This window comes from Heterocephalus glaber, unplaced genomic scaffold (assembly GCF_053883595.1).
Source record: "Heterocephalus glaber isolate CG9 unplaced genomic scaffold, H.glaber_assembly_v1.0 deba00000768, whole genome shotgun sequence".
Classification (NCBI taxonomy): Eukaryota; Metazoa; Chordata; class Mammalia; order Rodentia; family Bathyergidae; genus Heterocephalus; species Heterocephalus glaber.
In genome coordinates, this window is record NW_028258162.1 from 86,767 (window position 1) to 104,373 (window position 17,607).

Sequence of the window (17,607 nt, forward strand, 5' to 3'; positions counted from 1 at the left end):
GGTCTGAGTGGGAATAAGCCCAGGGCTGTCAGTGGTGACTCCAGCTTATCAGTAAGGGACTGCATCTTTTATTTTTTTTTTTCAGTACTGAGAATTGAACCTAGGCCCTTAGCACTGAGGTAGAGCCCCAGCCACTCATCTTTTTTTGAGACAGGGTCTCATTATGTAGTTCAGGCTGGCCCCAAACTCATGGTGATCCTCCTGCCTCAGCCTCCTGAGTACTAGAATCACAGGTATGCACCACCACACCTGGCAAGGACCACACCTTTATACCTCCCTGCACCACCAGGCACCAGCACAGTGCCTGGCATGGAACAGGCCTCAGCAAATCAGGAATCTATGGAAGACAGTTCCTGGAAGCTGCTTTCTTGGAACTCATAGCTGCTGGTCCCACTGCTCGAGCTCCCAGGTGCCCTGATGGGAAACCATCCCGTTTATGAGGTTAAAAGCACTATGGAAGTTCAGTGCCAACATCTGTGCCACCTCTGTCCCTCCTGTTAGGAACACAAGTGACATTTATTGATGTCTTTTTTCCTGAGTAATAAGATAGGCAGCGGAAAGTTCCTCACTCCTCCATCTTAGAAAAGGACCTTGGCAAAGTTAGCTGTCTGGACAGACACTAAAGTGATCAGACCGACCCAAATACAAATTCCTGAGCTATTTTTTAATCTGTCTTGGGATGCATGGGTCAAACCCAGAGGTGGAGCTGTGGCCTATCCTCCACATCTCTCCTGTCACTGGCTCACTCTCCTGCAGTGGGTTCTCCAGGGAAGCTTCAAGACCACACACCAGCCCTGCCAGGCAACAGGACAACAATAAGCGGCTGCCAACACACGGTGTGTTCCATGAAGCCGCAGACAGGCCCCATGTGGGTGGTCAGACAGGTGGACAGCAAACAGTGGGGCGAAGTGGGGTACAGTGGCTCAGTGTCACAGGCTGAGAAAAGTACAGTGGGCTTGAACTCAGCCTGTGCCAGAGGGACCCAAGGGCTTGGGACAGCATCCTCAAAACAAATCCCTCCTATTCCCTAAATGGGGTTCTTAGGATCCAGCATCAGAGGGGACTTTCTTTGTCCCTTGTTACAATGCAGCTCCCCGAGTCGGTTCTGTGGCTGTGCAGAGTGAAAGAGGAGCCCAGGGTCTGGGGCTCCTGACCTGTGTGAAGAGGACAGTCACACTGCCACCTGAATTTCCTCCCCACAGTCTTGCAGGGCAGCAGCCACCCAAGCTGTGCATGCTTCACATCCTGGCCTCTTCCCCTGCCACTGCCCCAACCACACGCACAGGCTCCACTCTGCACCGGGGGAAACATGAAATGGCCACACTCACACAGCAGCCACCAAGCCAACTCAGCCCATTTCAGGCAGGCACCGCTGGACCAGGCAGGCACCAGATGAAGAGTGGGTTGTGAACAACTGTGCCCATCTGGAAAGGTTCTGGAGAGCCAGCAGCACTTAATCACAATTCAAGTTCTGCCTTCTTTCACCCTCACAGCCTCTGCATAACCCCCTAAAATCTAAGCCTTCTCTTTTCCCAAAATTCCTCAAGCCCAAGAGCCAGCCTGCAGGGGACTCTGGTGCCAAGTCCCAAACTGAGCTCTCTGCCTCTCAATCCTACCTCCTGGTTCCCAATACTTTGATCACAGAAGGGTGGGCCACACTGGGACATTGACAGACCTAGGGACCTCTGTTCTCATTATCCCCTCCGCTCAGTTACCTCATCAACTCCCAGGAACAAACAATGGTAGGCAGCCTCCTGGAGCCTCAACCAACCGCCCACTGCCCTTCCAGCCACCCTCAGAACAAAGCAGGGGATGCTCTGCAGCAAGCTGGTCTGGCCAGGGGCTGTCCTCGGTCTCAGTCCCCAACCTGAGGAAGCTCCCCAACCTGGGCAAACAGCACACCTCCTCCCTGCACTCTCATGGCCAGGTCCCCAAAGCCCTTCTGTCCCTCCTCCACATCTCCATGGCCCTGGGGAGGTCTGACTGCCACCTCTTTGGGGCCTCCCTAGCATGCAGCACACATTTCCATGACAGCCATGGCAACTGCAGGCCCTACTTTGCAGGAACAGTCCTCATTGTCAACATTCTGTGCTGCTGTCACCACAATAAATCTGCAAGCATACTTGTTGGGCCACGTGGTCCAATGCTTGGCTCAGAAATCCCAGTCACCATAGCGACAGCACTAACAGCATCACACCCTTGGTACTCATTTCCACATCTGTTGCCCCAACCTGAGGTGACCCGGAAGCCCAGGGACTGCCTTGATTTATCTTTCTCTCTTTGGGCCTACAGTGTTGGCTGGGAGAAGGCAGGAACTTACACGATGAACCAACTGTGAACTGTTGCACTGTAATTATCTCCTTGAGTTGGAGCTGAAGTCTCAGGGTGCCAGTTGGGTAACCTCTAGCCAACAACCATAATTAATCCCAACAGAGCACCTTCTAGGTTTCAGGAATTCTTCCCTTTTAAACCCATCTCAGGTTGCCTGCCGTTCCATACAGAAAAGGTCAACTCCCAGGCCAGGGGCTCTTTTGTTGTCCCTGGTGATGGGGAATCAAACCCAAGGCCTAGAGCATGTTATGTGCTCTACCACTGAGCTACATCCTCAGCTGAAAGAGCAAAGTGGAATCTTTTTCTTCTTCCTCCTCCCTCCTCTTCCTTCTCTTTCCTCTTCTCTTTCCAGTACTGGAGATAGAACCCAGGGGTGCTCTACCACTGAGCTACATTCCAAGTCCTTGTTATTTTTTTTTTTTTTTTTGAGACAGGGCCTAAGTTTCTCAAGCTGGCTTCAAACGTGAGAACTTGCCTCAGCTTCCTGAATAGCTGGGATTACAGGCATGCACCACTGCACCTGGCAATAAGTCTTTAAACAAACAAAAGTGGACAAATTTAGAAGACACTACCCTGATGACGTAATCAAATGTGACCTCACTCCCACTGAAGGGCTGAAATGGCAGGCTGCCTGACATGAATGCTGCTGGACCAAGCACACATCACCTGTGGCACATTCTTGCCAAAACAGCCTAATCTGAGCCTCATGAAGCCTGTAAATTTAGCTTCCAACTTAGAAAATACAAGGGATAGGACTGGGGATTTAGCTCAGTGGTTCCAGTGCCTGCTTCGCAACTGCAAGGTACCAAGTTCGATGCCCGGTACCCAAAAAATAAAAAAAATTTTTTTAAAAAAAAGATAACTTTAGAAAATATAAGGGATAAAGGAATAAATGAAAAGACACCATGAGAACCAGAAGGTGATTCTTTAAAAACAAAAACAAAAAAATCAGTATTGTTTTTTTAAAAAGGAGCTGGATATGGTGGTACAAACCTGTAATCCCAGCACTCAGGAGGCGGAGGCAGGAGGATTGCCAGCCTTGGCTATAGTGAGTTGAAGGCCAGCGTAAACTACACACAAGACCCTGACTCAAAAAAGTAAAATATATTTAAAAAGTGAAGCCAGGGGCCAGGGATTTAGCTCAGTGGTTTCGCCTCCTGCTGCGCAAGTGCAAGGACCTGAGTTCAATCCCTGGTACCAAAAAAACAAAAGTAAGGCCAGGCACAATAGTATATGCTATAGTCTCAGTGACCTAGGAACCTGAGGCAGGACAGCCAGAGAAACACAGTAAGATACCATCACTTTAAAAAAAAAAATTGAGGTTTTTGTCGAGACTTGGCATCAAAGGGGCACAACAACCAAATGCAAAGCATGACCCCAGGAGATTGGGCTGGGAAAAACACTATAAAAGATACTGCAGAGCTGAAGATGTGGCTCAGTGATAGAGCACTTACCTAGCATGCACCAGGCCCTGGTTCCATCCTTACATACACATACACATAAAAATAGTGGAAAGCTGGTGTGAGAGTTAAATTGGATTATCAATTTGATTGGCATTAAAGCCCATAGGGGATCAGTAAAGCACACTTCTAGGGTGTGTCTGGGTTGGTCACTCAGGCATGATCTTGGATACTATATCTGGTCCCTGGCCCTTTCCTCTTTGGCACTGTTTCCCTGCTCTGCTTCTTGGCCACCATGGGGGAGCAGCTTTCCTCCACCAGGCCTCTTGCACCACACCATTTCTGCCTCAGAGCCAGCCAAAAATGGACTGAATACTCTAAAACTGTGAGCCAAAATAACTTTCTGTTCTTTATATTCAAAAGGTCAGATGCTGATCAGGGAGCTCTCCTAGCTCTGAGGTGAACCAGCCCTTCCAAGACCTGTCCTGTGGTCATACCCATCCTCACATGATCACTTGAGATGTTGTGTCTCCCTGTGTGCTCCTTATGTATTCTCCTGGTGGTCTCGGGCTGGCAAGCTTTAACATTTGAAACTTAATTTAGAATTAAATACTTAAAATCTTGTCTTGTAAAGGTAGTCTTTGTGGAGACGGCAAGGAGATCTAACAATGTGGGAGATAGGGAGAAGGAAGGGAAAGGGGAAGTAAAAAGAATTAAGATGTAATATGGTTATGTACCAATTGCCCATGTTAAATGCATTTAATATGTATTGCAGGGCCGGGGATTTAGCTCAGTGGTTCCGCCGCCTGCCTCACAAGCACAAGGTCCAGTGCTGAGTCCCAGGTACCAAAAAAAAAAGAAAAAAGGATTGCAAATAAGTACTAATTAAAAAAATCACAGTGCAAAAAAACAAAAACAAAAATAAAATAACCCTCTGTTTCTTTAAGTTGTGATATCAGACAATGTATCCCAGTGAAGAAAAGCTGACTCATACAGAAAATTGGTACTGGAGAAGCAGGGTTTGTTGCTTTGACTATATCTGGCCACGTGGTTAAGTAGCCTTTGGAACTGGTTTGCAGGAAGAATTTGGAAAGGTTTGGAGATGTGGGCTAGAGAAGCCCCAGAATTCTGTAAGCAGAGCCTGACAGGCAGTTCTGCTAGGAGCTCAGAAGACTAGAATGCTGATAGGAATGCAGACAGTAAAGGTCAGGCTCAAGAGATTTCAGATGGGAATGAAGACTAGAGGCCATCTGTGTTACATTCTGGCAAAGAACTTGTCTACATTTTGCCCATGTGCTGAGACTTTGCAGGAAGCTGAGTTTAAGGGTGAAAGACTAATTCATCTGGTGAAGGAAATTTCAAGGCAGCCTAACATTCAAACTGTGGCATAGGTACTGCTGGCAGCCTTTAGTCAGACTTATAGCAAGAAGTAGGAGCAAACAATAGAGTAGAATGATTGGAAAAAGTTAAATTTTGGCCTGAAAGAAGCTTATGTAATACAGAGACCAAAGGAGGTGTGGTTGTTGAAGAGATTAGTGGCATTAAAAAGAAACCAAGTACAGCTGGGGATTTAGCTCAGTGGCACCATACTTGCCTTGCAAGTGCAAGGACATGAGTTTGATCCCCAGTACAAAAGAAAAAAGAAACCAAGTACTTTGAACAGGGACAAAAAGATGCATGTAGGGTATCTCAGAAATAGCAAGGCTCTTCTGTATTTTAGGGTTTAATAAGTTCTGGCTTCTTAATTGTATGGCTATTTGAAGAAGAAAAGAAAAGAAAAGTAAAGAAAAGAAAGAAGGAAGGAAGGAAGAAAGAAAGAGAGAAAGAAAAGAGAGAGAGAGAGAACATTAGTTAATTGGCAAGACCCCAGGCCAGATGTGGTGGTGCATGCCTGTAATCCCAGCACTCAGGAAGCTGAGGTAGGAGGACTGCAGCAAGTTCAAGGCCAGCCTGGAATAGTGAGACCTTCGTTCAAAACAATAAAACAAAAACAGAAAGAAAAAAATCAGCAAGACCCCCACCCAACAGAGGTTCCAGGGTGCAAAGGTGTCAACCTTTCACTTGAGAAGAGTCCCTGGGACCCTCACTGAAGGAAGGCTACCTAGGGAATTGGCTCTGCAGGATTCATTTAACTGTGTTCAGCTATCTAGGCATTCCGGGGCCACTACAGCCATGGTGGAAGAGGGCCTGGCTACTGAGTGAGCTGGTGGTACACCCTGCCTTCATGCAAATAATGTTGATTTTTTAGGAATGTAGAATGCTAGAGTTGTAGGGTCATGGAGGCTTCCACTAGATTTCAGAGGAAGACCTTGGAGGCTATGCAAGCTGTTCTTGGGATAGGGATGCAGAGCTGTGAGAATGAAGCTGAAGATGAAGTGGAGACCCTAGGAACTTAGAGATGTCAGGAATGTGGACTATCTGCTGAAGAAAGCTGCATTAAGCAGAACCAGCCTACAAGAAGCTGGGTGGGCTGCAACCATACAATGGGGCCACCCAAGCCCTTTGGAACTTACATCTCATTGCTATGTGCCCTGGACACTGGACATGGACCTATGGGACTTAATGTTTGCCCTGTGGAGTTTCAGTCTTGCTTTGGTCCTATATTTTTCTATCCTTCTATTGCTCCCTTTTGCAATGGGAATGTTTACACTATGCCATTGTATGTTCAGATTATTTGATTGCTATAAGGATTTGAAACTGAGTTTGCCTTGAGTTTTAGAGGAGACTTTGGACTGGGACTTTTGTTGTAGTTTTTTTGTTTGTTTTTTGAGGCAGGGTCTCCCTTTGTAGTTCAGGCTGGCCCTGAACCCACTATGTAGCCCAAGCTGGCCCGAAACTTGAGGCAATTCTCCTGCCTCAGCCTCCCAAGTGCTGGGGTCACAGGCGTGCGCCACCACATCGGGCTCAGGACTGGGACTTTTAAGCAATGCTGGAACTGTTGAGACTTTGGGGAGCACATTACTGCATTTTTATTTGCAAACATGATAACTACAGGATGTTAGGCAGAATTATGACATTATTGCCTACATACAGAAATTATGATTTAAGGACATATCTCTGGGTGTCAAGTTAGCAAGGGTTGGAATCTGACAATTTAGATGAATTCTCAACTTGATTGGCTTTAGAACCACCTAAGGGATTAGTAAAGCAGAGTAGTCTGGATGTGTCAAGTAGACATAATCTTGGGTCCCATATCTGGTCCTTGGCCTCTTCTCAGTGGCATAGTTCCCCTACGCTGTTTCCTAGCTGCCATGAAGTGAACAGCTTTCCTCCACCAGATCCTTCTGCCATGCCATTTCTGCCTCAGAGCAAGTCAATCGTGGACTGAACCTCTGAAACCATGAGCCAGAATAAACCTCTCCTTCTTTAAGTGGTGGGTGCTGAGTATTGTGTCCCAGTGATGAAAAGCTGACTAATATAGTTGAGAAAACCTAAAAACGAACTGGACAATAGATTCTATGAAAAAAAATACAATACGCTTCGGCATAATCATGATGTTGGTTTTTTGGGGTTTTTTGGTACTGGGGATTGAACCTAGGGCCTTCACTTGCTAGACAAGTGCTTTACCACTGAGCCAAAACTCATACCTATTCATTTTTTGTTGTTTTTCAGACAAGATCTTGCTATCAGGCTGGCCTTGAACTCACTATGTAGCATAGGCTGGCCTCAAACTTGCAGTAATTCTCCTGCCTCACCCTCCTAAGTGCTGAGATTACAGGCATGCACCATCACCCCCAGCTATACTTATTCATATAATCCTTATTCTTAAAACTTTCAGGACCAGGGATTTAGCTCAGTGGCACTGGCCCTGCCTCACAAGCGCAAGGTCCTGAGTTCGATCCCCAGTACCAAAAAACAAAAACAAAAACAAAAAACTTTCATATTCAGGTATTTAGGAGTCAAGTATGATCCCTCCAATTTAATTTCAAATTTTACAAAACTGAGGTGCTGGGGATGTGGCTAAGTGGGAGAGCACTTGGTTAGCATCTGTGAGACCCTGGGTTCCATCTTCAATATGAAGAAGAAAAAAAAAGATTAAGGAAAAGGTAAGGGAATAAGTGTCTAAATTTCAGCTCCTGTCTTATACAACTCTCTCTCAGAAGAGAGAACTGAGAGAATGACAAGAAAGAGGTAATCATGCCAGGCATGATGGTACTTTCCTGTAATCCCAGCACTTGGGAGGCTGAGGCAGGAAGATCGCCACAAGTTTGAGGCCAGCCTGGGCTACATAGTGAGTTCAAGGACAGCCTGAACTACATAGAAAGACCCTGTCGCAAAAAAAAAAAAAAGAGGTAATCAAAGCAGCTATTTCAAAATGCCCTTGAGCTGTAGAAATAGAGAAATTCTCACAATGATCATACCTATCAAGTTCACACCGCCTGCCTCGAAAGCACAAGATCCCGAGTTTGATCTCCGGTACCAAAAAAAAAAAAAAAAGAAATACCTATCCAGTTCAGAGCTCCACATCTAGACAGATTACAATAAGATTTTAAAACATCAAAAATAATTTTTTCAAGCCAGGCATTTTGGTACCCCCCTGTAATCCCAGCACTATGGAAGGCAGCGGCAGAAGGATAGTAAATCCAAGCCTGGTTTGGGTAATTTAGGAATTTGGTGAGACCCTGTCCCAAAATTCAAAAAATGTAAAAGGGAAAGGGGATGTAGCTCAGTACAAAGCCCCTAGGTTCAATCTCCAGTACTGTGAAAAAGGAAGAAGGGAAGGAGGGAAGGAGGGAAGGGAGGGAGGGAAGAAGGAAGGGAGGCAGGGAAAAAAGAATGAGAAAGAGAGAGAGAAAAGGAAGGAAGGAAGGAAGGGAAGAAGGGAAAAAAGAGAGAGAAAAGGAAGGAAGGAAGGAAGGAAGGGAGAGAAAAGGAACTTGCTGACAGAGTGCTACTTTAGGTAGGAATAACGTGTAGATGTGCATGTGTGTGCACAATCACTGTAAACTGGCCCAAAGCCAATCCAGACACACAGCACCCACCCACCCCCCACCCCCCACCCCTGCACCTCTCTCCTCCAGAGCCAGGGGACCCCACCCCGGTCCCGTTCCCACCACACACTCATTTCACTTTCCGCGTGCTCTGCGTTGGAATCTGGATGTGCTCCAGTTCCACACACATCTCCTTGGAGCCCCCTGCCCGGGCAGAGCCTGCAGAACCAGGCAGCCATTGTGGAACCCAGGGACTCTACCTGCTTAGAAGTGGCTCCCACTCCCACACACATAGCCAACACTGCTTAGGAATATCATTCTGGGGAAAACAACCCCAAAGAAGAGTAAGAGTTTATGTTGAGGGATGCACCTTAGCATTTTAATAATAAAATTTTTTTGTGTAACTTTTCTATGTATTTCATAGAATTTTCACACATTTCCTAAAACTGACTTTTTTCTGTGCATTTTATCATAATACAAACACGACAGAAGTTAAGAATTCATAGCTAACAAACTGTTGCTTTTTCTGGGTATGTGATGAAATCACCCCCTATTAGTGTACTCAGTTAAACTCAAGGGGAAAGAACTCAGGTTTTCATTGGAAACCTGAGTTTTAGTTGTAAAAATAATTTGGGGGCTGGGAAGTAGCTCAGTGTTGGTGTGCTTAGCACATACAAGGCTCTAGCTTCAATGCCCAGCACATACACACACATACACACCTAATTTTCACACATTAAAAATGGCAGGTACAGGGACTGGGTTTTTCGCTCAGTGGTGCTGCACCTGCCTGGCAAGCAATGTAAGGTCCTAAATTCAACCCCCAGTTCCAAAAAGAAAAAAAAAAAAATCTCAAAAATGGCAGGTACGGGGATTACCTGGCTTGACATGATGGAATTTTTTCAGAGAATGAAGGCTTTCTGGAGCCAGGAAAAAGCTCCCCAAAGGCCCTTTTTTGAAAGGCCTGGTCATTGCCCAGCCCAGTGCTAATGGATGGGGCAGGGGCCTCATGGAAGGAAGTCAGGTCACTAGGGTTTGCCTCTGATGGGGAACTGGGACCCTAATCCCTTCCTCTTTATACTTCCTGGCTATCATGTGGTGAACAGGCTTCCTACACCACAGGCTCCCACTGCCATTATGTGCTGTGCCACCACCAGCAACGTGACCATGGACTGAAACTCAGACAAAACTTTCCTACTGAGTTGATTTTCTTTCTCAGGCATTTTGTCACAGTGCCAGAAATCTAACACACAGTTAGCTAGAGGCCAAACTGATAGGTCTCTCCAGTCAAGACACACTTTATTCCTGCAGAAAGCAGTCACCTGAGGAGGCAACATGCCTACTGCCATGGCCTTCATTACCCAATGCATGTGGAGTTGCCTTCAGGACCTGGGTAAGTCCCCAGCCTAAGAAGCCCCACAGGCATTATGCATGTATTTATTTACTTGTCAATGCTGGAGATGGAACCCAGGAACTCTTCTTGATCACCAAATCCAACCCTGAAGGACCAGCCAAAAGAAAAACCAGTGGGTTCCCAAACAGATTCTGAATAAAGAGCGACACTCAGGAAATACATGTTCTCAGGAAGACAACTCTGAAATGAACAGCAATCATCCACAAGCTGAATTTCTATCAGTGATGGCGAACCTTTTAGAGCTTTTAATTGTAACAAACAGCTGGCTGTAGCATGCACACTACAGGTTCACCCCCACTGTGTAGATGATTTCAAAAATCCAGGCACATAACTACTTTCTGGCTACACCCCATATTTGTTTTGCTCTGTTTTGTTTTTGAGGCAGGGTCTCACTATGTTGCCCAGGCTGGTCTGGAACTTCTGGATTCCAATGATCCTCCCACCTCAGCCTCCTGAGCAGTGAGACCTAACAGTCCATGTGTGGGACAGTAACTGGGCTTGCTCCTGAGCATGCAAGAAATCTCTTAAGAACCATCACTCACACAACTCCAGGATTAGGTTTGCCTCCTCCCCATTCAGGAATAGGAGGTTTGCAATCCACAGTGGTGTAATCAAGAGAGGAGAACATTCTGAATCTTATCTAGGCAGGGCTCTTAAAAACAAATGAAAAAAGTGGTGGTGGTGAAGGCCTGTCATCCCAGCACTCAGGAGGCTAAGGTAGGAGAATTACCACATGTTTGAGGCCAGCATGGGCTGGTCAGTGAGACCTTGTCCTAAAAAACAAAGTGATAAAATAAAAATGACAAATGGCCCTTTCTCAGGAACTACAAGGTTAGAGAGGTCCCTTGTCTCGCAGGATCTGATTGGTTTCTGCTGCATTAGGAACAATAAAACAGCACTCCATAGGCCAGTCTAGAAGATAGGCTTTTTCTCTAGCATTGGTAATTTCCAACATTTACCCCAGTTAATCTAAATTAGTAAGGATTTGTTCATTTGTCTAATAAGCACCTGACATTACAATGTTGATATCATATCATACTGCTAATCAAAACATAAAATGCAAGGATCCATGATGACCTAGATTTAAACTGCACCCAACCTCTCTCTTAGTTGGCTGCTGTCTGTATATGTCTGAGAGGATGTTAGATGGCACAACACAGCAAGGAAGAGGAAGCCTCGTCACACTCTTTTGTCACATCCAGGCCCTCCTGTCCTCCTCTGGACAATGGGGACATCTCCTCCAGAGTGGCCACAAGGATCAAACAGAACAATGCCCGAGCAAAGTGGTAAAAATGGACAAAATGCACTTGTTCGGGATAGGGCTGCTCTTACCAAAGAGCTGGAAGAATTTGAATGTTCAAGGCACCCAAGGAAAACCCTACACCAGGAGGATGGAAGATAGCATGAGTGCCTATGCTAAATGATGCCTGCTCAGGTCCCCTCCAGTGCTAACATAACCCTCAGAGACCACCCTCTTCTCTTCCTTCCTCAGGGCAGGTAATACCTGCACAATTCTCCCCCCTTCAGTGACAGGCACCAGAGTGATGAGTGACTTGCTCTGGTCACCCAACAGGCAGGCTGAGAACACCAGCTTCCCGCCTCCGCAGGTGGCTGCAGACCAACATCACCTATGTGCCGATGACCCATTGGGCTGGGGTTTGGAGGGGAAATGGACTGGGAGAGGTGGCATCATGTCCCCAAGGCAACACTTGGCAGAGCCAAGGTTCGAACCTGGTGCCTGCAGCTCGAAGGTAGGTTTTCTTCCCACTGTCTGCCCAGGTGCTAAGAAGCCTCAGGAGGCAAAGTTTATTTTGCAACCAGGATGGTTGCCACTGGTATCAAGAGCAGATTTCTTTAGAAAACCAGCATGACCCAGAACTTCTCTTATCTAACAGTCTTTTTGCTATTTCTGATCAAGAATGAAAGTCAAACTGATTTTATCCAAATAGAGAACATACAGGGCCGGGGATTTAGCTCAGTGGTTTCGCTGCCTGCTGTGCAAGCACAAGGATCCGAACCAAAAAAAAAAAAAAAGAGAGAACATACAGGACCAAAACCAGACCCCCAATGGGAAGAACTGAGAAGGCACATCTAAAACACCTACAGCATCAACAACAGCAACAACAACATTTCTGGGCTGGTGGTGGAGCTCAGGGGTAGAGTGCTTGACTAACATGCACAAGACTCTGGATTCAAACCCAGACACTAAAAAGGAAAAAAAATTTCCTTTTAGCCTTCCCTGCCCCCTTCTCTGGGAGATACCAGGCACTGCTAGAAAAACAAAAATGACTTCTAGGCCAAGGGCAGCTGAACACCAAGACCAAAGGTCCTGCAACCTGTAGGCCCAGGCCCAAGGGCACAGACTACCTCTCTGCAGCAGACACCTGGCAGCATCCCCAATAAGCAGCACTGAGGAAAGGGGTGCAGTGCAGACAAAGTCGACCTCAGCACTGCACTTGAGCCCGTGTGCCTAGTAAGCTGCAAAACTCACTTTATTTATATAACAGACCTTTGTGCTGTCCCAGATAAGAGGGAAGACAAGAGCCAGTTAGAGTGTTTCAGGGATTTGGAAGCAGCTGAGATTTCCTGGGGGACAGTGTAGAGAGGAAGAGGAGGTAGGGAGAGGCTAACTCAGACAACTCCTGTCATCTTGGGAGGAAAGTGGTAAGAACACCAATAATGAAACCAGCCCTTATATTGGTTTACATTATACATTTTTGGTTTTTTGGTTTCATTTTTTTTTGGACTAGGGATCAAACTCGGGACCTTAGGCTTGTAAGGCAGGCAGTGGCACCACTGAGCTAAATCCCCCGCCTAACATTATACAATTTTGGTCTTATCTAAACATAAGAAATCCTTATCTTTCAGGATAAACAAGAAATTTGCAACACTGCTTCTTCTTAGAGGACACTAGGTAGCTTGAGGGACAAAGGTGGACAAACATTTTCCTATATATCTTTTTTTTTCCTTTTTTGTTTTTGCTTTTTGAGACAGAATCTCACTAGGTACTTCAGGCTGTCCTTGAACTCACTATGTACCCCAGGCTGGCCTGGAACTCACAATGATCCTCCTGCCTCAACTTCCCAAGCCCTGGGGATTACAGGTGTGCACATCATGCCTGGCTCTTATACAGTATGTCCTTTTAAGTCTTTGAAATTTAAATTGGTTTGAATCATATGAATGGATTATCCATTCAAAAACAAGCTAAGGAGAGCTGGGTATGGTGATAAAAGCCTGTATCCCAGCTACTCAGAAGACTATAGCAGGAGGAACCCTAGTTCAAGGCTATGTTGGGCAACTTAATACGACCTCCTTGTCTCAAAATAAAAGAGCAGGGCCTGATGCCTCAGTAGGATCACTACAAGTTCAAGGGCAGCCTGAAGTCTACAGCAAGATCCTGGCTCAAAAAATCAAAGCATAAATAAATGTAAAGAAAGTAAAAAGGGCTAGGGATGCACTCAGATGTAGAGTTTGCCTAGTGTGTGTGAGGACCTGGGTTCCGTTCCCAGCACTACAAACAAGTGTTCTGTTTTGTTTTGTTTTGAGACAGGGTCTCCCTATGTAGCCCAGGCTAACTTTGAACTCAGAGACTCTCCTGTCTCAGCCTGCAAGTTCGAGGTTAGTCTGGGCTACAGAGTGAGTTCAAGGCAGCCTGGGATACATAGTGAGATCCTATCACAAAAAAACAAACAAAAAGATCCCAACTAAAATCATGTTGCTGAAACTAAAGTACAGAAACAGATGAGTGGTTGCCAGGAGATGCAGTGAAAAGAGAGAACTGGCTACAAAAATACCAGGAACTTTCTCGGCTGATGAAACTATCCTCTCTCCTGATCGTGGTGGAGGTTACATGTCTGTAAATATCTGTCAAATTCATAGATTTGTACATTCAAAATGAGCAGAGTCTACTGCGTGCAAATTAAACCTTAATAAAATTGAGATAGGATAGAAGAAATAAAGCTAGGTAAAAAGGAGACAAGGAAATCGAGATTTTAAAAACTGTACTTTAGGACTGGGAAACATAGCTCAGCAGCACCAAGCCTCTCTGGCAAGTCCAAGGTCCTGAGTTCAATTTCTGATACCGGGAAAATAAATAAATAAATAAATAAATAAATAAATAAATAAATAAATAAATAGATTGTACTTTAAAGAAAAACTGCAGTTTCTGAACACAGGCCCAGTTTATTTACTTTTTTTTCCTTCTCCCAAATCATCAAACCAGGGCAAATCCCTTTCGGGTCTGCCCATTCCCTTTTACTTGCAAATGGTTCTCTTTCACTCATGAAAGGGCCACCCTTTTGCCATTTCCCCTAGGAATAGAGCGTTATCTCACTAGAGGTGGGCCATCCTCTCCCACCCACCAAGACTAAGGTGAGAGATTATCAAATTCCACAGATTTCCACTTCCCAAAACACACAAAAGATCCCCAGTTCCTGACTATATTGTGGCATCTGCACTCCCCTTTTGAGAGTGTCTCTATCTCCGCCTAATAAACCCTTCTCAAACCTCTTTTATCGCTGTGTTCTGAATATTCTTTTTCCATAACAGAAGTCAGGGAACCCACCTACTTATTGTAAAGGGGAGGGATGAGTTCCTTATTTCAGGCCTTGAGGACCCTCAGACGCAGCCTGTGACAAGTGACTTTAAAAAAAGAAAATCACAGTGCAAGAAGGGAGCAAGTTTAAGTCTAGCTTGGGCAACTTATCAAGACCCTATCTCACAATAAAAAATAAAGGCTAGACATGGTGGTGCACACCCCTATAACCCCAGCCCTCAGGAAGATCGCCATGAAGCCAGGCTCAACCACATAGCAAGTGGTACAGTGGTACAGTGCCCTGGTTTCAATCCCCAGTAACACACACACACACACACACAATCACATGAAGGGCTAAAGACCCCTCCAAGATACTTTACAGATGAGGAGACAGACTCCAGGAGGGGAAAATGACTCACTCCTGCTGAGTTAGTTAAGAGAACCCTGCTCTCCTAAGGTGAAGGACGGGGTTCCCATGATGTTCACTGCTGCTGAGTTAAATTCCAGCCTTTCTTGGGGGCTGGGGTTCAGGATTCCCCTACTGCAAAGTGAGGAGGGAAATCACTGCTAAAGGCTTTCCCCCTGCAAACAACTCATCCTACCTCTAGTCTGCTGGAAGGTAAAGAGCTCAGTGCTCTGGAGTCACAAAAACTCGGCAGAACCTTTCCACACCTGTCACTCCCTGGCTGTGTCTGAGGCAAGCCCGTGCACAATGAACCAAGGGTAATAATTCCCTCTAGGGCCAGAGGGTGTAGCTTAGTGGCAGTGTATGTGCCCAGCATTCTTAAGGTCCTAGATTCAATCCCTAGTATTAAAAAACATTATCACGGGCCAGGGATTTAGCTCAGTGGTACCACACCTGCCTGGCAACTGTAAGGTCCTGAGTTCCATTCCCAGTATCAAAAGAAAAAAAATATCATTATTACAATCAGAATGCCCTCTGGTGAGCAGAGCACACTGTACAATCGCTGGCTCACAGCAGCCTCCCCAGAAGGGCAGCTGCTATAACTCTGAGAGGTTGAGAGGTGCTTGGGCTTTTACACAGCCCCACCAGGCCACTTCCTAAGTCTCGCAATTGAGAGGTGACAAGGAAAAGAAATAATGAACTGCTGGACCTGCATTACATAACCTGTGCCGAGTGCACAGTCCGCCCAGCCCTGCTGGGCCACACTTGTTATCTGGACAGGTAAACAAGAGCCCCGCCCCCTCCCTGTCTACCAAAAGCACAGGGCCACCACAAACACTGCGGACACAGCCAGCTGCTTTCCTGAAGGACTCTTGCTCTTCATGGGCGCCTCTGTTTTCCACTGCCCTTTCAGTGTGGCTGCTGGCATCACCCCAGGGCACAGGCTCAACCGAGGGTACACTCCACCCATAGCTGCCCTTCCCTGCCACCTGCACCAAAAGGGGTGGTCCCCAAATGACTCCAGGCGGCTGCCTGCAATCTGCCTTTGTTTACCTTGTGCAGATCAAAATACCCTGCAGCCAAAAAGACTGGAAAACCTTGGAGGCAGGAGTTCCCGGTTCCCCAGTCCCCTCTATTCTAGAGGCCCCACCATCCTATAAAGGTTGATGCCTTACTTTTCCTCCATGGTGGGGCAGGAGGGAGGCAACACCCCGGGAATTATCCCAATTTTACAGAAACAAAGAGCTAACTATCCCAGCCAAAGGCAATCACCAGCAGACCTGCAGCACCCAGACAGGCAGAGCCACCAAAGTGACTCCCACTTGTGGGAAACAATAGCGACAGCGACAGCTCCTCCCCTGAGCTCTCCAGGGTCGTCCTGAGACCCGTGAACTTGGAACCGCGCATCTGCATGCAGAGTGCAGTTCAGAACCCGCAGTGCCGGGTCCTGTTCGGTCTCCTGCTCCGTCGCGGGGGCTGGCACCTCGATTTCATTCATCTTAAGTGTCTGTCACTCATCCCGCCGCCACGGGTCACGGTGGCAGCCACATCCTGCCGGCCCTTTCGGTGGCTGAGCCCGGTTCGCTCCCCTCCCCCTTCCGGATCCGCCGAGTTCTGGGACCGCTCGGGCCGGCGGGGGAGGGGACCGAGGAAAGTTCCGCCACAGCCCTCGGGGCCACAAAACTGCGCGGGAGGAGGCGTGGCCAGGCCGGAAATTCGGGCAGAAACTTTCAGCCCTCGAGCCTCAGAAGCCGCCACTTCCTGGTCCCTGCTCGCCCCCGCCAGCTGCTCTCCAGGTGTGGGGGCCGCGAGGGGCTCCCCGGGAAAGATCTGTCCCCGTCCCCGCCCGGCCCACCTTGACCCGCTTGCCCTGGATCTCCAGCGTCTTCATGGTGAAGTCCACGCCGATGGTGCTTCCCTGGCGCTCAGAGAAGGCGCCCGTCTTGAAGCGCTGCACCACGCACGTCTTGCCCACGCTCGCGTCGCCCACCAGCACCAGTTTGAACAGGAAGTCGTACTGTTCGTCCGGGTCCCCTGGCCCGGGCCCCGCCATAGCTCCGCACGCTGCCACCAGCCTGGGCTCCGCAAGCTCCAGCCCACCGGCCCTCTGGCGACGTGGAGCCGAGGCGATACCTGAAAAAGTGCTATCGCCGACCGCACCTCCGCCCCGCCCCGGCCCGCCCGGAGCCCGCGGGCTCAGCCCCGCCCGCCTTCCCCCGGCCCGGCCCGGCCCGGCCCTCTGCGCCCGCTCGTTCAGGCCGGCCCGGCGGCACCTCAACCCCGCTAGCTTTCCTCAGGACCGCCCCGGCCCCGCCTTCAGCACCCTGGCCCCGCCCCCAGCACGCGACCGTTTCCTCAACTCGGCTCCTGGCCCCGCCCCGAGCGCGCGAGCCTCCCCCTCAGGACCGCCCCGGGCCCGCCTTCAGCACCCTGGCCCCGCCTTCAGCACCCTGGCCCCGCCTCCAGCACGCGCTGGTTTCTCCCCTCTGCTCCCGGCCCCGCCCCCAGAGCCAGATCTTTCCCTCAGCACCACTCCAGTCATCCCTCAACACTTGACCCTGCCTTCTGCACTGACCCCGCCCTCAGACTCTGAC

General features: G+C 47.9%; 1 protein-coding gene across 3 annotated transcripts in view; it reads right to left on the reverse strand.

The window, feature by feature from the left end:
• Nucleotides 1-17,264, reverse strand: part of Rab43 (RAB43, member RAS oncogene family) — a 29,873-nt gene extending 12,609 nt beyond the window's left edge. Inside the window, exon 1 of one of the 3 annotated variants that reach the window (XM_004874855.2) lies at nucleotides 16,869-17,264. In XM_004874855.2, coding sequence (XP_004874912.1) covers nucleotides 16,869-17,066 — 198 coding nt within the window. In that variant the 5' untranslated portion in view covers nucleotides 17,067-17,264. The remainder of the gene's footprint in view (nucleotides 1-16,868) is intronic. The other 2 variants (XM_013069301.3, XM_013069302.3) reach the window with 2 other exon arrangements.
• Nucleotides 17,265-17,607: the final 343 nt, after the last annotated feature.